Consider the following 20,304-nt stretch of genomic DNA (forward strand, 5'->3'; position numbering starts at 1 on the left):
CCGACAGCCCTCAGCCCTTGGAGAGCTCAGCACACAGTCATAGGGCTCCCCTAGAGTCCCTGGAGATAGAGGGAGTATACACAATTTGCCTTTATTTCTCCACCTTACCCACAACTTTAAGTTTCCCGATGCTTCCGGTCACCCTCTGCACATGCTCAGTACCTTCCTGAGCCCTGTTGTAGCCTGCTGGCTCACAACCATAGCAACCTGCTTGGCAACTTGCCTAGCAACCAAGAGTTGTTAGACCAAGGCCATGAGCTCCAACTGTCAGGTGGGACAGAGACTGGGGCAAGGCTGAGGTCTAGACTGGATTTGCACTTTTAGGTAAGTCCCTTTGGTGTTCGACCTGCGGCTTTGGGCAGGGGTAGACCCTAACAAGTCTTAGGCGGCCGCTGCTGCCTCTGAAGTCGTCCACAAATGGGATGATCCTGAGTCCTGTAGGTGACCAGGTTAGGAGGGGAGTTGGTGGCTTCTGCTGAGGGTCAGTTGGTCAGGGCAGGGTGTGTAAAGAGAATAAGCATGCTCCAAGGAGTCCCAGCCACTGGGGAGGAGGAAGGAGGTAACACCAACGGGAGCCGAGCTGCCAGGTATTTCCGTGGCTCATCTTTGGAGAGGTAACAGTGGGCGTGCAGCTTCTGAAGGAGGATTAAAGAGGGCTCTCTAAGCTCCTAGCTTAAGTTCTTCAGCCCTCCCTAGTCCCCCAGGGACATTCTAAGGTAAGTATTCCAAAGGGGAAACTCTGGGTGTGTGTGGGAACCCTTGGGTGTGACCTCTGCTGGGCTGAGGCTACAGCTGTGCTACCTGTGTTTGCTCCAGGTGGGCGTGCTGAAAGTCATGCAGCCCTCTGCCAGTCCTGGGCTGCCACTGCCCCAATACTGCAGTGTGGCCACAACCGTGAAAGCCCCTGACCTGCATGGTGCTGTGCCGCCCTGGGACATGTCCTTCACCTGTCCCTTTGCCACGCAAGCACCCTGGCTGCCCACGCACTGCACATTCACCAGGTACCAATCTCTGTCCCTCGTCCTTCTTTTCTCCTCTTTTCCTGGTCCTCCTAATGGCATTTGGATGACCTCTATTGCCTGGGACTTTATAGAACAGCATCTTCAGTCAGCTCTCTATAAAGTGTGACTATGAGGGGACAAAGGAACTTCAGCCTGTAGCAAGTCCTAGGAACCAGACTGCCTGGAATAGGGACTCGCTAGTCCAAATGTTCAACTTAAATTTTTTATTTAAATGTATGGGTGTTTCGCTTGCCTAAGTCTATGCACTACATGCATGCAGTACCCGAGGAGACCAGAAGAGGGCAGTGGATCTGCTAGAACTAGAGTTACAGACAGAAGATTGTTAGCAGCCATGTGGGTACTGGAAACTAAATCTTGGTCCTAACAAGAGTAATTGTTCTCAACCACAGAACCATCTCTCCAATACATTGCTCAAGTTCTTAATTTACTTGTTTGGATCGCCTTGTTCATGACCAAGTTAAGCATCTTTATATTCAGGTTTTTGTACAAAACAACTTTTTCAAAACCCAGATCCTCTTGGGCTGGAGAGATTCCTCAGCAGTTAAGAGTGCATACTGCTGTCACAGATGACCTGGCCTCAATCCCTAGCACCCGTATCAGGTGGTTCACAAATGCCTGTAACTCCAGCTCCAGGGAATATAAACACACCACTCCAAAAAGTAACTTTGAATTAAAAAAAAAAAAAAGCCAGAGCCAGGCATGGTGGCGTACACCTTTAATCCCAGCACTTGGGAGGCAGAGGCAGGGGGATTTCTGAGTTCGAGGCCAGCCTGGTCTACAGAGTGAGTTTCAGGACAGCCAGGGCTATACAGAGAAACCTTGTCTCGAAAAACAAAGAAAGAAACAAGCCAGGCTTTGGTGGCACACACCTTTAGTCCCAGCACTTCAATTCTGGCAGAAGCATGCACTTCTTTGAGTTTGTGGCCAGCCTTGTCTACACAGCGAGTCCCAGGTTAGCCAGGGCTATACAGAAAAACCCTGTCTTGAAAGACCAAACCAAACCAAACCACAAAGGTCGGATCCCTCATTCTGCTACTGCCCTAGGCCAGAGAGCCCTGCCGTTGGAGTCCCCAGAACTGGTTTCACCTTCCACCACTCCACAGTCCCTTCATGAGCTCCTCTGTGCTTCCATACCCCTCTGACCCCTTGCCATAGTTATCGTTTTACTGATGCGAACAGACACCATAACCAAGGCAACGCTTATAAGGACAACATTTAATTGGGGCTGGCTTACAGGTTCAGAGGTTCAGTCCGTTATCGTTGAGGTGAGAGCATGGCAGCATCCAGGCAGTCATGGTGCAGGAGGAGCTGAGAGTTCTACATCTTCAACTGAAGGCTGCTAGCAGAATACTGACTTTCAGGCAGCTAGGATGGAGGGTCTCAAAACCCACACCCACAGTGACACACTTACTCCAACAAGGCCACACCTCCAAATAGTGCCACTCCTTGGGCCAAGCACATTCAAACCTTGACACCCCTCGAGCCAAGTTTCTTAAAGTTTGGCTCCCTGGTCACGATGTTAGCCTCATCCCGGTATCCCATAATGCCTTGGGACTCATCTCGCAGCAGCTCCCCTTTCAAGCGTTAACACAAGTATACAAGCTGATTTCATTTTGGGCCACATGAAACAATGTCCAGTCCAAAAACTGCCTTCTATGGCCTTCAGTTTCTGCTAACTGCAGAAGCTTAGCTGATTTTACAGGAAGCCAAAGATGGCTACATTCTCCCTGTGTTTCTTTTGCGCACACCCTTACCATCCTCACGCGGTAAGACCCCTCCGATCTGCTCCAGAGGCGTGTTTCTTACTGTCTTTACCTTCTTTTACATCCATGTATTTGTCCAGGTGAGGACACACACGATAGCTCACATGTGGGGCTCAGAGGACAACCTGTGGGGCAGTGCTCTCCTTCCATTATGTGGAATCTGGGGGTTGAACTCAGATCGTCAGACTTGGCGGCAGGCGCATTTACGCTGAGCCATCTCTGCGGTCCTCCTGATGTCTTTAGGTTTTGTGCTCGCCCCTGATCTCACTTGCCTTTCCCAGGTGCACTGCCTGTTGCCCATGTCTTCACACTGTTGATCGGCCATGGCCGGGGCTCCGCTGGCTGGGAAGAGTCGGAGCTGCGGGCGGCTCCTGGGTCCTGGCTAGAAAGGAACCAGATGGCTTTTATTATCTGGCTCAGATAAAGGCTGCTCCAGAGGCAAGTACCTCTCCCCATCAGCTCACTCCTCACTCCCCTGGTGGCCTTCTCGCACCTGGCTTGCCTTGGCTGTGTAAGTTCGCAAGTTTAGTTTTTTGGCTAAGTTGCTACAGCTATGTGGCGAAGTGCCACACAAAATGAGCAGCTTGAATGACAGAAACCTATTCTCTCTCGTTTCTTGAGGCTGTAAATCAGGTGTTTCAAGGTGGGTTCTTTCTAAAGGCTACATACAAGGATGAGTCTGTTTCCTGCCAGTCTTATAATTTCCAGTATTTGCTCAGAATCTTGGGGTTCCCTTAGCTTTCAGAAGAATCACCCTGACTCTGCCTCCACCTAACACGGGCTTCTTTCCCTCTGAATAGTATTCATTCAGATTTCCTCTTTTTCCCAAGTATTTTTATTTATGTGTCTGTGTGTACTTGTATGTGCAGAGGCCAGAAGGAGGTACTGGCTCTCCCGAAGCTGGACCTACAGGCGGTTAAGTTGTGAGCACCCTGATGTGGGTGCTGGGATCTGAACCCAGGCCCTCTACAAGAACAACAAGTGTGCTTAACCACTGAACCACCCCTCCAGCTCCTCAAATTTCCTCTGGGTATAAAGACATCAGTGAGATCACCGTGACCTCATCTTAACTAATTATACCTGTAATGGCTTGATTCCTAAAAAGAGATCACAGGCTGGGGTTCTGGGACCAAGACTGAATACATTAACTTACAGAAGGAGAAACACAATTCATCTCCTAACAGCAAGAAAAATATACATTTGTTGTTCAGGAAGATCTGGTGTGTTGAATTACGGGCCTGAGCCTCAGAGAAAGAAGAACGAGAATGCACTTCCCATATGTGAGCCCGTTGGCTCTCATACACAGCATCTTGTTCCCGAAAATGCCAGGAGCCAGGCCTAGGCGCTACTTCAGTGGCAACTTACTTCTTTTGGACTTCTCTTTCTAAAATCAGTTTTTTTTTTTTTTTGGTTTTTCGAGACAGGGTTTCTCTGTATAGCCCTGGCTGTCCTGGAACTCACTCTGTAGACCAGGCTGGCCTCGAACTCAGAAATCCGCCTGCCTCTGCCTCCCAAGTGCTGGGATTAAAGGCGTGCGCCACCACGCCCGGCTTAAAATCAGTTTTATTTTAATTTTATGTGAGTGTTTTGTCTGCGTGAATGTATTATGTGCATGTAATGCCAATGGAGGCCAGGAGAGGTCATCAAATCCCTCCTTAACTGGAGTGAGAGCTGGAACCCAAACCTGGGATCTCTGCAAGAGTAGCAAGTGTTCTTAGAGCCACTGAGCCATCTCTCGGATCCCGAGTTCTAAATTTTGTCATGGGACCTCATGTACCCCAGGATGCCCTGACCTTGGAACCTCTGATCCTCTTGTTTCCACCATGCTTGGTTTATGTAGTGCTGGGGATGGAAGCTGGGGTCTTGCACATACTAGGTATGCTCTCTGCTAAGTTCCTAGCTCCAGTACTTTTTTTTTTTTCAAGAGCTAGACTTTGTGAATATGTGTGTGTGTGTGTGTGTGTGTGTGTGCTCATGTGTGTATATATATATATGTGTGTCATGACATATGGGTGGGACAATTGGGGGAGTTGTGGGTCCTGGGAATCAAACTCAGGTAGTCAGGTTTGGCTGCAAGCACCTTTCCCTACAGAGTCATCTTGCTTGCCCTATCTTTTTTTTAAAAAACAAAACAAAACAGGGTCTCAGTCTGTAGTCTCAACTGCCCTGACACTTGATATGTAGCTCAGAATGGCCTGGAACCTAGTACAAACCCTAAGCTGTCCCCAAACTCAAAAGCAATTCTCCTGCCTCAACCTCCCTTGTGTTGAGATTAAAAGTATGTGTCACCATACTCAATTCCTCTGTTGTATTTCAGATCCCTCTTTTTCCTTTTTAAGATTTTATGTGTATGAGTGCTTTGTGTAATGGTTTGAGTGAGAATGGCCCCTCTAGGCTTGCATATTTGAATGCTTGGTCCTTAGTCAGCGGAATGGTTTGGGAAAGATTAGAAGGTGTGGCCTTGTTGGAGGTGTCGATGTTGGTGGGGTTGGGATAGAGATTTCAAAAGGCAATGCACTCTCAAACTCAGCATTTTCCGACCTGTACCTGTGTACCATGTCTGCTTGCCTGCCTGCTGCCATGCTCCGCACTGTGATGGCCAAGGGCTCTAACCCTCTGAAACTAAGTCCGAAATAAATCCTTTCTAATTTGTCTTGGTCATGGTATTTTATCAAAGCAATATAAAAGTAACTAAGACATGCATGGCTTAACTAAGACTACATGTATGTATGTGCAGCATGTATGTGCCTCGTGACTACAGAGGCCAGAAGAGGGTGTCAGAGACCCTGGGACTGGAATTTTAGTTAGTTGTGAGCATCCATGTGGGTGCTGGGAACCAAACTCTAGTCTTCTTCACGGGCAGCCGGGGCTTTGTTTATGAATCATCTCTCTAGCCCCTAATGTTAAATCCCATTCTGTTGTCTTTCCTATAGCTGGAGAAGCGGGGGGCCCTGGTTGTGGAATTTGAGGCTCCCCTTGTCACAGGCCTAAAGCTGCCAGCTCAGCAGCAGAGGGTGGTATTTCCAGAGGATGTTATTCAGTTTTCACCATCTGTGCCACACTCACTGCAGCTGGGTGACAAGGTGTTGGCACCTTGGGAACCGGGGCAGCAGCGGTATGGCCCCGGCACTGTTCTAGTGGGCTTGAAGAAGCAAAAAGGACAAAGAGGTAAGGAAGCTGCCATGGCCCTGGGGGAGGTGTGTCATGAGGCACACATGAGGGGGTAGGGGGAAGGAGCACTGTTGGTGGTCAGAGTTCAGGGGTCTTAGAACCACAGCAAAAAGAACCCTTGTACCATACCTGGCGGCCTTCACCTGCAGTGGTGGCTAAGCCAGTCCTATCTTCTAGGCTCTATGATATGCTTAGCATCAGGGAGGACAGACACTGGTGGTTTATGCCGAAATGCTAGCCTAGCACTTAGAAGCTGAGCCAGGAGGATTGCTGTAAATTTGAAGGCTATAGAGTAAGAGTTTCTCAACAGTGGTGGCACTCGCCTTTAATCCCAGCACTCGGGAGGCTGAGGCAGGAGGATTTCTGAGTTCGAGCCCAGCCTGGTCTACAGAGTGAGTTCCAGGACAGCCAGGGCTACACAGAGAAATCCTGTTTCAACCCCACCACCACCACAAAAAAAAAAAGAGTTTCTCAACAAAACATAACAAAACAAAACCCAAAAAACCAAACCAACCAAACAATCCCCCCCAACCAAAACACACACAGACACACACACACACACACACAAAAAGTGGGGCCTGCAGAGATGGTTCAGTAGTTAACAACACTTGCTGTCTTTGCAAAGGACCCATATTCAATTCCCAGCACCCACATGGAAGCTCACATCCTTCTGTAACTCCAATTCCAGTGGATCCAATGCCCTCTTCTGGCCTCCCTGAGTGCCATGTACGATTGTGTACACCTACATACATCAAGGCAAAGCACTTGTACACACACGGTAAAAATTAATAACAATATTTAAGAAACAAATCAAGAAACCAAAAAGTATAAAATAAAATCCAGGGAAACAACCTAAAATTACCATGTCATGTCTATGTCAGTCGCCTAAACCATAGCATGAGCTATGTGTGATGTCGTGTGTGTGTGTGTGTGTGTGTGTGTGTGTGTGTGTGTGTGTGTGTGTGTGTGATTCCAGCATTCTGTAGTCTGAAGCAGGAGGATAACGAATCTGAAGTCAGCTAGGGCTACATAATGAGACCTGTCTCAGAAACTCAAACCAATAAATGGAATGATAACATTGCTATGTGTGGAAGTGGTGGTGAAGGTGTTCTAGAATCATGGGAGACTCACCAAGTCCTCCAGGGACTGACAGTCCTCTTGAGCCAGCTAAACAGCACAGCTTCTGCTGAGGCTACATTTTGGTTCTGCGTGAAAACCAGGCCCCTCCAGGTCACTTTTAGCTGAGGAAGGAAAAAAGACACCTGTAAATCACCCAGAACTGATGGTCAGTGAGGTACAGGAGAGGGAGACATTCCCACAGGCTCTCTGGGCACTGTGGCACATGGCGATCAAGAAAGAGGAGTGGGGTGGGGCTGAGGTTTTGGATTTGGGGATTCCGAAGAACCAGGAATTCAAAAAGAAATGTCTCCCTTTTCTATTCATAGCATCTAAAGAAAAAGAAATCACTGTTCACTTCTGGAATGGCAAGATAACTAAGGTGCCTCTAGGCAGGGTCAGGTGGGTGCCCCCCACAGTCTGGAAGAAGGCTGTGGAAAGACTACAAACACCTCATACCAGGGACTGCCACAGTTCTTGTCTCTGGGTACCTCACTGCTCTCAGCTGGGACCCAGTGCTGGATGCATCACACACGGGCCTCCTCTGGACTCTTCCTACTTATGCCCTCCCTGCCTCTCCTGTGCCTGCTGCCAGCTTCAGTGCCAGAGCAGCTGCCCTTTGGTGGGGCCGAGCTGGTGGCCTCTAACTAGGACTTCAGAGCTCACAACCAGAAAACTCCCGGAGCCAGAGGTGAAGCCCACAGATCAGCTTTTGCCCCTACAAGGTCCTAAGGAGGAGCCAGTGGCAGAGCTCAGCTACAATATGTCCTCCTCCTCTTCTTATGAGGAAGAAAATTCAGAGAGTCATCTGGAGATGGGACTGCCTCTGAGACAGATGGTAAGCAGGGCAGTCAACACTGACCCCATCCTTTCTGAGACGGCATCTCTGCGGCAGTGCAGCCCCCACAAGCCCGGGTGGAGGTACTGGAGGAGAAATGGGCCTGAACCACCCCCTGGAAAGCCAGGTATGTTATACCTGGGGTGTGGTGCTAGCTTCCCAGGGAGGGGCTAGGGACTGCATGGGTCTTTTGAGAGTCAGGTACACCCTAGTGGGCTCGGGTGTAATTAATGTATAGAATGCAAGCTGTGGGGAGAGACTGTTAGAAGAGAGACATAGTAGTTATCTGAATAAGAAAGGACTGGTCCCCGGGTGGTGGTGGCACACGCCTTTAATCCCAGCACTTGGGAGGCAGAGACAGGCGGATTTCTGAGTTTGAGGCCAGCCTGGTCTACAAAGCAAGTTCTAGGACTGCCAGGGCTACACAGAGAAATCCGTCTTGAAAAAACCAAAAAACCAAAACCAAAACCAAAACCAAAGAATGGACTGGTCAGTTGATCTTTGTGCTCTGATTTATACCTCTATTTAATATCGCCCTCCGTTTTAGACAAGGTCTCCTGTAGTGCAAGCTGCCATTGAACTTACTAAAATAGCCAAAGATGACTTTGAACTCCTGATCCTCCGACCTTTACCTCTTAAGTAGGGATTACAGGCATGTCAGGTCTACATGGTTTTGGGTAGAACCCAGGCCATCATGAGTACTAGGCGAGCACTCTACCGACATCCCTCGACATCTTTGCTTTTCTGTCTTCACATCTGCTAACAGGGCACTGCTTCCAGATGTTGATGACAGTCAAGACCCAAGCAAGTGTAGAAACTGGACCTTACTTAAATGTTGAGAATTAGGTTGTACTGTCCACATGGGCCCCTCAGTAAGAGTGGGGGGAGCACCGCATTTTGCTGCTTATTTTACACCTAACAGATACCGTGGCTACCCCTAGCTTCACCTTGAGCTAAGGACTATGGAGCACACCTTGGAGGGTTGGAGATGTGTGTTATTTTCTGCCTCGAACCTATCCTTTCTAAATCCCTATCAGACTGCATGAAGAGCAGAAGTCTAGTTAAGACGGCAGAGCTGCATGAGGGAGGTGGCCTGGAAAAGCATGGCCTGGGTTTGACTTTGGAGTCCTGTTGTCACTGGTCCACTGAGGAGGGATTTGTGGTAGGCATACTATGCTCTAAGAGTTAAGAACACCAGAGTTACAGGCTTAAGGGCCATTAAGCGCTGTGCAAACTGAGATCCACTGCAAGTCCTTATTTGATGCCATTTGAAACCTATTTGAAGTTGTTCCTAAAACAGCTACTTAGCCAAAAGGACTATTTAGCCTATGAGCAATTCATTCTCACCACAGGAGTAAGTCTTCAGTTCCAGGAAGTCGAGATCTTGTTTCCACTTTCTTGGGTAACTCCCTTAGACCCCAGGATTGGGGACAAGTTAGGGCAAGTCTAGTCTATTCGCTATATATTATTTCTTTTAACAACAACAATAAAAAGCTGGATAGTGGTGCCGATGCCTTTAATCCCAGCTCCTGGGAGGCAGAGGCAGGTCGCTCTGAGTTCGAGGCTAGCCTGGTCTAGAGTTGAGTTCCAGGACTACAAAGGAGCCCTGTGCTTATTGCTCTTTCTGAGAAGCAGAGTTCTGTGCCCAGCCTGCATAGGGCAGCTCACAATCACCTGCTAACTCTAGCTCCAGGGGATCCAATACCGGGTTCTGGCCTCTACAGGCACCTACATACACAGGGCATATACCCATACAGATATACACACATATAAATAAAAATGAATCTTTTTGTTGTTGTTTTGTTTTTCAAGACAGGATCTCTTTGTGTGTGGTTCTGGCTCTTCTAGAACTTACAAGGTAGACCAGGCTGTTCTCAAATTTAGAGAGCCATCTGCCTCTGCCTCCCAAGTGCTGGGATTAAAGGCTGATGCCAATCACTGCCAGGATAAAATAAATCTTCAAAAAACATATAAATAAATAAAAAGAGAAATGTTTCTTTTGGGTCCTGGGTGTTTTGTTGCATCCTAGGAATATTAATTTCTGGAGCTGGCCCATGGAACATCATCAGGAATATTCTAAATCTACATAGAGACTATTCTAGATGGGGTTTGGGGAAAGGGCCATCCCCAGATCTTTCTTCCTTTTTAGATCTAGTCCTGAGAAGTCCCACCCCCTGCTGATTTTGCTGTTTCAGCAGTTTTGACAGTCTGGTTATGTAGCCCAGACAAGCCTGGTTCTAGGATTATAGATGGAAGCTACCATGCAGATTACAGTACTGTCTGTCATAGTCAAGTGGCAAAGATGACTCATGTGTATAAAGCCATGTATGAGCTGGAGGTGGAGACAAACAACAGCAGGTGACAGAGCCTTTTCCTTTCCAGCTTTGTGTCCTTGTAAGGAAATGTAATGCCTGACTTCTAAATATAATTGGTATTTTATCAGTACTAAGTACTAGTACTCCACCAGACAGTACTTGATACAAGTCTGTCAAGTTCCAAAGAGCCACTGGTTTGTAGGTCCTCTGCCCTCCAGGGAAAGCTGCTACCTACTGTTGTCTCCAACACAGATCCCACAAACTGATCTTGGGTTTAGGAATAAGATGTCATAATAAGATACCCAGGAGCTAGCTCTGAAAGCTACCAACCTAAAACCATGGCAAACTCAACCAGAAGCTGAATTACAATGAAGTCAGGGCATTTGGACAAGCAGGGGAACAACTTCCTTAGAAGAAAGCCTTAAACATCTGGGTAAAGCACAGAAGGAACCCTTAAGTAGCTCTCTCTGGGCTCTATTCCTGTTTGAGAATGGTGAAGCTCTGGCTCCTTTCCAGAAATCCACACATACCCACTGTCTTGCCTATGTCAGAAGGTGCATAGGACCCACAAAGTTCATCCAGGCTTCCAGGAGTATGTGCAAGGATCCCTAAATGTTCCCAACACCCAAGTCAAGCAGTTCACAGCCACCTGCATACTCCAGCTCCATGGGATCAGGTCCCGTCTTCTGGACTCTTGAGAGTACCTATAGCCGCAGGTGCAAATCCTCACATACACACGTAACTTTAAAAATGAAGATGACTCGTTGGTTAAGAGCATTTGTTGCTCTTGCAGAGGACCCAGGTTTGGTTCCAGCACCCATATGGCAACTTACAACCATCTCCTGGCCACCACAGGTAACAGGAGTACAAGTGGTACACATACATACATTCAGGCAAAATACTCACACACATAAAAATAATCTTAAAAAGCAAGCCAGACGTTGTGGCTCATGCCTGTAAATCCAAGATTTGGGAAGCGGATACAGGATTGTTTCAAGTCTGCAGGCAGCCTAGGTGACACTGTGAGACTGTCTCATCTTAAAAACCAAAACCCAAATCTTTAAAATTACAGTCAGCATATATGAATGAAGATTTTTCTCTTACAGGAAGTTAAAGGATCATGAGGTAAAACACTGGAAAAGGGCTTACAATGAGTAGTTGACAACGGAACAGGAGGAGGCTGAGCGGTAGCGGACAAGAGTGCCTAAGAGCAGCTGCTCTCCTGAGACCTGCAGGGAGCGGCATTCAGAAGCACCTGTGTGAGGGGCATAGAGCTGGTGGGTCTGCACTGAAACTCCCTGCCAGTGGCCTGATGAACTGCGGAGGACACCTATTCACGGAAGGGACGGGTGTGCCCACTGCATTGGGCAAATGCATCCCATTTGTACTGTCTTCTCAGAAAGCCTACAATGTGGGAAACATTGTCTTTTTATCTTTTTAATAGCAATAAAATGAACTCTTTTTATTTCCAGTCTCTCCCTTTATTACGATAATTAACACTTACTTGGGGAGCCAGCAGTAAAAGCTGCTCAGACAGCACCATTACATTACTGTTTTCAGGCACACAGGATAGGGGGCTTCTATGATTTCAGGCTAAAATGAGCTTGAAAGAGATCGACTCCAGTTCAGAAAGGCTGCCCCACTACAGCCAGCATTAAAATCAAGATTGATGCATCATTATTAAGGCAATTATAGGGTGGTTTTATTCTTCTTGCTACTTAGAGAGTGAAATGTTGGTAGTGACGGTCAACATCACACGGGGAAGACCAAGTCCACACTTTGCCCGGGGTCAACTGCAACCACGTGCGTCTTCTTGGATAAGGCACTGGAGCCCACAGTGACAGAATAGGTCCCTGGGGAGACTTCGATGTAGAGGTCCTTAGAGATGTTCTCAGTCTGGAAGGAAAAGAGGTAAGGTGATTTAAAGACAGATCTTAGAGCCATTTTAGCATTTCCATCAGGCTGCCTCTGCATGAGAGAAGTGGGGCAAATGTACAGAAAAGGGGTCCTGCTTTCAAGGCCCATCTTGGTCACGTGATAAAAAAAAGCTTGTTTGGGTGACTCTCTGCCTTCTTTCTAAATCTGTGAGAATACCTACCCGACAAGCAAGTATGTGAGAACTCTGTACATGACAAAGTGTTATAGGGCCATGCTGAACTATAATACCACAGGTGTGGCTGCTTACACCCTCTGGAGGCAGAGGCAGTGGGATCTCTGTGAGTTTGAGGCCAGCCTACTTTATAGGACAGCCAGGGTTACATAAAAAAAAGAAGACCCTGTCTTAAACAAACAAACAAACAAACAAACCCTAAACAACAACAAACAAACAAACAAACCGAACCAAAGAAAAAAACAAAAACCAAAACCCCAAAACCGTCCGAGGACCCTAGTTGAAGCAGGGTTAGGCGCAGGGAGAGGGCTGTGTGGGGATCTGAAGCAGAAGATGACAGGTATGAGTAGAGACTGGCAAGGTCTGCCGGAACAATAAGAACGACTCTTGTCAGTCACACTTTGTCTAGACTCCCTTGAGAAGAGGCATAAAGCTAATAATATGAATGGATGCCCTCTGACACTGAAGCACTTACTTGGAAGATGGGCTTTTTATGTTGCAAAGCCCTGAAAGTTGGAGTTTGTGAGACAGTATTCGGAGCTGAACTGAGCACAAACCATCGTCCAGGCTAGACCACACCTGGCTGGGATGTGGAACTTGCCTTTGTTCACATGGCAAAAAAGCAAAGTCACAAACCAGGAGAGCGCAGGGAAGAGTCCAAGTGCATCTGGGTTGAGCCAGGCATGGTGCTACACACTTTTTGTTTTGTTTTGTTTTTCAAGACAGGATTTCTCTGTGTAGCCTTGGCTGTCCTAGAACTCACTTTGTAGACCAGGCTGGCCTCAAACTCAGAAATCCACCTGCCTCTGCCTCCCAAGTGCCGGTGGTACATACTTTTAATTGCAGCACTTGGAAGAAAGTGAACTCTGAGTTCAAGGCTAGCCTGGTCTACTCAGAGTTTCAGGCTAGCCAGGGCCTGTCTCAAAGGAAAAAAATGCATCTGGATCGCTATGGCTACGTCATATCTACTCAAAGCTTGGAAGGAACCAAAGGTGGCTAGCAAATTTTATAGCAGGATTAAGTGAAAATATTTGTACTTTCATCCCACCTTTGTTCTTACCACTTCTGAAAAACTAAAGGTCTAACACCACTTAGCTGACTTAGGAAGTATTGGCACTCTTTACCAGAGGTCAACTGTGAAAATACCCAGGGGCCTCAGAGTCGGCAGCCAAAGACATGCTCTGCTCTGCTCCATATATGGCAGCTGTGAGAAAGTGTGCACTTGTGTCGGGGGCTGGAGAGATGGCTCACCAGCTGTGATGGGTTGTATATGCTTGGCCCAGGGAGTGGCACTGGTTAGAGTAGGTGTGTCACTGTGGGAGTGGGCTTTAATATCCTTGTCCTAAGGGGCCCAATAGTCTTCCACTAGCAGCCTTCAGATGAATATGTCAAAATCTTAGCTCTGTCAGCACCATGCCGGCCTGGATGCTGCCATGCTCCCACCTTGATGATCAGAGACTGAACCTCTGAATCTGTAAGCCAGCCCCAATGAAATGTTGTCTTTATGAGACTTGCACTGGTCATGGTGTCTGTTCACAGCAGTAAAACCCTAAGATAAGACAGCAGTAAAGAGCACTTGTTTGCTGCTCTTATAGAGGATGTAGGTTTGGATCCTAGAACCCAGGTGGTGGCTTACAAAGCCTATAAATCCAGTTCTAGGGATCCTGCCACCCTCTTCTGATCTCTGAGGATGCCAGGCACACATGTGGTACACAGACATGCAAGTACTCACACATACACATAAACAAACAAACAAACAAAATCTATCTCTCACACTGGAACAACAGGCCAATCAGAGTTACCAAACGCAGCACCAATGGAGACTCCCATGCCTGACAGCTTGCTTTTTTACTAGAAGCAGAATTTTTTAGTTGCTAATAACTCTAGAATAATCTGAATCCTGGCTAGTAACAAACTGTATACAAACAAAAAGGGATTTATTGCAGCGATGTGTCCAAGTTCCTTTCCTCAGAATTCCAGCTCTTCTAAGTACCAAACTCGCTAGAATCTATACCACTTACCCCTTGGTCCTGAAAGTGATACAACTCCTACCTATTTCGTTCTTTCTCCCCCCCCCTCCAGAAACATTTCAAATGATGTGGAACTTGGTATCACAACATGTTCACATTCTGGAATTTCAGCAATGGCTACATTTTACAAGCAGAGGGTCAGGCCCTGCAGCTGCTTTAACAGATGGTGGAATTCTAGCAGGAGCCAAGGCCAGCCCAGCTGAGTCTAGGAAGAGAGCTGTGAATACTTCACATTCTTTCCAACCACGACTATGAGCTAAGGCACCCAGAGCACCCCTCAAACCTCCAGGGAAGGAAAGGACACCGAGAAAACAGCACTTTGTACCAAACCAAAATCTTGTGGCTCCTCCAGTGTAAACCTCCCAGTCTGAAGACACTCTAGAACCCAGTGAGCAGTGGGCCAGCAGGCTTATGGAAAGGGGGTGAAGCCCAGCACACTGAGCTCTGTACTCACAGGCCAAGAGGACTCTAGAGAATGCTCTGATGTTTGGTAGATGCTTTCTTGTCCAACAGATGTCTCGCCTCTGCAGTTTCTCTGTCAAGACAAATATTGATGAGGGCTAAGATGAGCTTTGACCTCCAGAAAGCAAAGCCATCTCTTTTATCTTATTAGGACTATTTTGTATGCCCTTTCTCATCTGTCACTTGTTACTAGTGATCTGTTTGAATACTTAGAACCATTTTTAGTCATTTTTTTTTTTTATGTGGGCTTTGGAGTCTGGCAAATCTAAGACCCATTCCCATGCCTGCTGCTTACTAGCAGGATTCTCTAAACTCACACCCTTGTTTCTGGACTGTAACATGGGGCTCCTGGACAGAAGGGAAGATTGCAGTGCTAAAGTCATGAAACTCAACAGACTCTCAGCAACAGTTTTCTAAGAACCGTTATCAGCAGGGAGCCCCTTTTGCACATCACAGGAAAGAGCAATGACACTCAGCCGCATATACACCTCACTTAATAGAGCTCTCCTAGGAGAGCTCAGGTCAGGGCAGAAAGGGAATTGCAGGACACAGACTCTGGTGATCCTTCACATCCCAGAGAGGCACTTAAAGGGTTCTAGAGCCTGCAATGAGCCTACTCATGTACCCATGCTCACTCCTGCCAATTTTGGTAAACCCCTCCACTCTACTACCTTGAGATGACTAACAGGTCAGAAACATCAGGAGGTTAACTTAGGGATTTGAATCTGGACTTAAGTTATAACTAAAGGAGTTTAAGAAAAGTCAAAACCAAAAAGCCTACTTCCATTGAACAAACAGAACCGTTGGCTTTCAAATGGCAATGCATATTAAAAGACAGAGCAGATGATGAAGGGCCTCTAGCTCTTTAAGAGCAGAGCACTCATGTTTGGTTCTCTGTGCTCATACTGGGTGGCTCATAACCATTGGTTAACTTCAGCTCCGGTGGACCCACCCTCTTCTAGATTTGTTGGGCACCTGCATTTGTGTACATACCCACACACAGACACACATGCACACATGTAGTTGAAAATAAAGTTGTTCAGGCAGTCAGTGTCAACCTGGCTGTCCTAAAATTCTCTATGTAGACCAGCCTGACCTCAAGCTCAAGAGAGCCACCTGCCTCTGTCCCCCAAGTGCTAGGATAAAAGGCATGCTCTACCACGCCTAGCTCAAAAATAAAACCTTTAAAATAACCCTCTTTTGTATTCCCAGATGCATATAAAAAATATGTGGTTCTTAAGCCTGCCTAAGAACTCCACAGTCCAGGAGAACAGGTTCAACTGAAGATCCTAGAGTGAAATAAATAATCTCATGTTTCAGACAAACTCCTATTTCTGGAAGTTCCCCAAGGCTGTCAAGTGACACGTCTAATGCTGAGTCACACAGGCAGCTGATAACACAAAATCCCACAGGGACTTCCAAACCAAGGTATCAACCTTGAGACCATGCAGGGGCTGTGTGGAAGGGCAGAGACACGCACTTGTTCCTGACTGTGCCCAGTGTCTGAGTACACGTGCATCTCTGGAGACTTCCTTCTGTGGTAACGGTAGACGTGGGTTGCTCCTCCTTCCTCTGGTTTAGACGAGTAGTATTTCTAGAGAAGTGAAAAAACATTTAAATATTCTGGCCAAAATTTCAGACTATGATACTTGTGCACAGTAAGAGGAAGGACGCATGAGAAAAAAGTTAAATTACCTGTCCTTTCCACAAGCCTAAGCCTGAGAAGACAAGGACATTGCATTTGGCATGGCTTTGCTGCCATCTGCTGCCTCTATAGGGCAAGAACTCTGACCAACTAAATAAAGGTAAGCCGGGACCATGTTTTTTCTCTGCTAGGGTAAAGGTTTTCACATCTTTGCTTCAATGTCAAGTACACACACCCTTTCACTTCCTCGTCTGATGCAGTCAGATCAACAATTCTGTGTTTACTTTCCTGGTACTCAGACAAGGATGCAGGAAGAACTGAGTGATTTCCTTAAGTTGAAGAAACACAGAAGCCTACAAAACATAAACCTAAAAGCCACACAGCCTTTCCCCCCAGGATTTCCCACAGTGGAGTGGAAGGAGAGAGATCTCTAATTTAGGAATACTCCAAAAGATCAGAAAAGCTACATTCTTCTTGTTTAGTTCCTTCCTCCTCTTCCAAGTTAACCTTAGATTTGCCCTGGACCATGAGTAATAAAGACATCTTAAGTCTGTTTGGAACATACTGTAGAGACAGTGTCGAAGGAATGTGATGAGAGGACTGAGAAGCTGGGGAGAGAACTCAGGACATGGACCTATGACATTTTAAGGTCTGCTTTAAAATTGTGGGGCCAAACCCAGAATACTTTTCTAAGTCTTCAAAAAAGCCACCATGTTCTGAAGTGCCATTCCATAGCAGGATTGAAGTGGAACATGAACACCAGCTTGCTAAGCCTCAAAGCCAACTACGATTCCTTTGACTGGACCATGTAGCAAGTGTCTAAGTTAACCATTTTGTAGTAGAGCTGAGGGTACAGATTGTCCTATAACAACCCTAGGATAAATATGAACATTAAAAATATTCTCTGCAGCCTGATCTACAGAGTGAGTTCCAGGACAGGCAGAGCTACACAGAGAAACCCTGTCTCAAAAACAACCAAAAAAAAAAAAAATCTCTGAACTGTATCTCATTGGTTGAAATCCCATTCTTGGAAGCTAAAGAATATTTGTAAAACATAGAAGTTTTGTATGTATGTGTATGTTTTGTTTGAAGTATGTAAAACATAGAAAGGTCATGGTGGTGGATGTCCATGATCCGTATCCTCAGAAAGGGGAAGCAGGGAGACCAAGAGTTCAAGGCAAGGAAGGCTTTCTTAAGGAGCAAGTCTGAGCGACTCCAGAGCTTATTTCCAACAAAACAGAAAAACTGGCAGTTTACTGATCTTAACATCTGAAGCCTACAAGCATAGCGAAAACAATTTCTTTCCATCCAGCTTAGACACCCATATCCTTAAAGCCAGGCCACTCTCAGGAAAGCCTGGTGTTCCTGATGTCATGGTGTTGTGATAATTTAGCATCCATCTTTCAGTTTAAACCAAGAAAAGTCGATAATAAAGCCTGGGGCTTTAGAAATGTGAACTTTACTAAAGGCCAGAGAACACGATGAAGGAAGTTTCACGGCCTGGAGTGCAGCACCGACTTCTCACTGCTTGGTCACACACCTTAGGTCAGACTTAGGAGTGACCATCGGGATAGCTGAACGTTACAGAACACAATTTGATCCATGGGAAGCTGGTCCTGCCACAAGAAAACCACATCCCTGTACCTGTTTCACATGGCCATCTCTATCACCAACTGTTTATGAACCCATAATCCAATATATACCAATGGGAAACTGAAACAAACACTGACGGTTAAGACCTAACATACTAACATACAGGTAGTGGTAGCATAGGCCTTTAATCCGGAGGGAGGGGCAGGTAGATCTAGGTGAGTTTGAGGCTGGCCCGGTCTACAGAGCAAGGTCCAGTATAAGGAAGGCTACACAAAGAAACCCTGTCTAGAAAAACAACAACAACAAAAAACAAACCCTAACAAATAGACTTGAAGGTTTTGATTCAGCACATTTTGAAAACAATTCAGGTGTGATCCTGGAGATTTTAACTTCATTTCAAAGGAAAAAGGAAACACCCTCAAATCAAATAACTGTGGGATTCAGCAAAGAAGCGCAATACTCCTTCACAGGACTGAAAACTCAGAAAAGGAGGAAGAACATTTGTGGTTTGTTTATGGCCGTATCCTCAACAACTAGATTTAGGAAATGCGTCAATGTGCTTGCATTACCACCTGGCTTACTTAAGTGATTATAATCTGCTTCCATGAAGGACTATAGGTCCTGGGATAGAGGACTGATTCTTCCCAAGTCCAGATCACACCAACTTACCCCACACTGACTTGAAGTATAGTCCATGAATTCAGCCATTGTTCTGAAGGAAGAGCTAAGGGATGGGCACCTTTCTTCTCTCTGTTTTAATAAATGGCAAGTCATAGGTGAGACCTACAAATCCCTACTGGAGAAGGACATCATTTGAGAAATAGCCCTTTTCACTTTTAGGACAGCTTCTGCAAGCTGAAACTGGTAAGAAGGATCTTGCTGAGAAAAAAAAAATCCAACTCTGTAAACTAGATGAGCAATTTATCCAAGAACTAAAATAACTGGTTGGCTGGCTTTACTCACTATTGAGTAATGGGAAAGAACTGTTATTGTTGTTTATGATTTTTTGAGACAAGCTCACATGTACACTAGGAAGACTTTGTACTTGATCCTTAGCCCCGACCTCCCAAGTTCTGGCACTACACTCAGAATTGTATTTATTTACTTTAGACAGGGTCTCACTAGGTAACACTCGATGGCTTGAAACTTGCTATGTAGAACAGGCTAATCTCGAACTCAAGAGATCTGTCTGCTTCTGCCTCCTGAATGCTGAGATTAATGGTGTGCACCACCACACCCGGTAAGAAATTTTATGTTACAAGTAAACAGAATACTACTATTCTTTTGTTACTCAAAAAGAATTGGGTCACACCGTGCTTGTACACAACCTCTTTAATACTAGTACCTAAATCGTAGGCAAGAGTTCAAGGCCGGCCTGGGCTAAAAGCAGTTTCCAAACAACGTTTTCACTTTTTGCTAGGATGCGTTGCCTCTTCTGGACATGGGTGGCTTCCTCCCGCCCAGTGGCGGCGGAGAATGACTAGACAGTCCCCCAGCTCCCGCCCTCACCTCTCCTAGGAGGCGCTGGGAACCAGGGACCGACCATCTTTCCCGGTAGGGGCCCTGGCGGTAAAGGACCCCCACGTTGCCTCTGGATTGCTCTGGAGAATGCCAGTACACTGCCCTCCTCTTGGCGCGCTCCAATACTTCCCTCCCCAGCCGAGCAGAGCGCTGGAGCGAGCGCCGGTCCACTCTGTTCAGCGCCGCGGCCGCCAGACAGTATTCCATGTCTCCCTGGACACATACACAGACAAGTCAACTAGGCCCGGATCCGGGCGGCAGCTTCCCCGCGACCCCAACTCCCCCTTCGCCTGCATCGCGCACTCCAAGTAGGGAGGGACTAGCAGGCAGGACCCCTGCCCCTTGCACTTCCGCCTCTCAGACCCTGGGTACAGCCCCTCACCCGGCCTGCTTCTCCGGGCGCACGCGCACAGCGCTCACACGGACACGCCTTCCGTGTTCCCGCGGCCCTTCTTTCGCGCCAGTTGCCAAGCTAACTGCAGCGCGCCGTGGGCGGGGCCTGGCGATGGGCGGAGCCGGTGTGGGCGGGGCCGGGTCGAGGGGCACGTGGGCCCAGCCTTAATCAGCTTCAGACGCGAAGCGGGCGCTTGTTGTCGTTCGAGGGCTTTCTCGCCGCGACAGGTCAGTCTGGATCCCGTGGCTCGTTGCGCTAAAAACGTTTGTGAGAGTAGGTGCATGCAGCGGCTCTTTCGGACCGTATTCAGGGGTCTCGCCACTC

At 47.1% G+C, this 20,304-nt stretch overlaps 2 protein-coding genes across 7 annotated transcripts; one reads left to right on the top strand and one right to left on the bottom strand.

Moving 5' to 3' along the window:
* The first annotated feature begins 165 nt into the window (after positions 1 to 165).
* CUNH11orf16 (chromosome unknown C11orf16 homolog) lies at positions 166 to 11,690 on the top strand. Of its 3 annotated transcripts, XM_085841407.1 has the most exons (6): positions 166 to 324; positions 817 to 1,001; positions 3,067 to 3,223; positions 5,719 to 5,953; positions 7,402 to 8,037; positions 11,332 to 11,690. In XM_085841407.1, exons 2-6 carry the CDS (start codon positions 835 to 837, stop codon positions 11,337 to 11,339), a joined length of 1,203 nt encoding a protein of 400 aa, XP_085697533.1. In that variant the 5' UTR covers positions 166 to 324; positions 817 to 834; the 3' UTR covers positions 11,340 to 11,690. The 3 variants fall into 3 exon arrangements, with proteins under 3 accessions (XP_085697533.1, XP_029335442.2, XP_085697532.1); XM_029479582.2 differs by lacking the exon at positions 11,332 to 11,690 and having other exon boundaries at positions 7,402 to 8,084; XM_085841406.1 differs by lacking the exons at positions 166 to 324; positions 11,332 to 11,690 and adding an exon at positions 379 to 716 and having other exon boundaries at positions 7,402 to 8,084.
* Akip1 (A-kinase interacting protein 1) lies at positions 11,685 to 20,047 on the bottom strand. 4 transcript variants are annotated; one of them, XM_021167522.3, is made up of 6 exons: positions 19,969 to 20,044; positions 19,575 to 19,799; positions 18,735 to 18,815; positions 16,308 to 16,421; positions 14,820 to 14,900; positions 11,685 to 12,121 (listed from the first exon to the last, which is right to left on the bottom strand). In XM_021167522.3, the coding sequence occupies exons 2-6, from the start codon at positions 19,791 to 19,793 to the stop codon at positions 11,978 to 11,980; spliced, it is 639 nt and encodes a 212-aa protein (XP_021023181.1). In that variant the 5' UTR covers positions 19,794 to 19,799; positions 19,969 to 20,044; the 3' UTR covers positions 11,685 to 11,977. The 4 variants fall into 4 exon arrangements, with proteins under 4 accessions (XP_021023181.1, XP_085697537.1, XP_085697534.1 ...); XM_085841411.1 differs by lacking the exon at positions 19,575 to 19,799 and having other exon boundaries at positions 19,969 to 20,047; XM_085841408.1 differs by lacking the exon at positions 19,969 to 20,044 and having other exon boundaries at positions 19,717 to 19,799.
* Between the last annotated feature and the right edge of the window lie 257 nt (positions 20,048 to 20,304).

This window comes from Mus caroli, unplaced genomic scaffold (assembly GCF_978045245.1).
Source record: "Mus caroli unplaced genomic scaffold, Mus_caroli_1 scaffold_8, whole genome shotgun sequence".
Classification (NCBI taxonomy): Eukaryota; Metazoa; Chordata; class Mammalia; order Rodentia; family Muridae; genus Mus; species Mus caroli.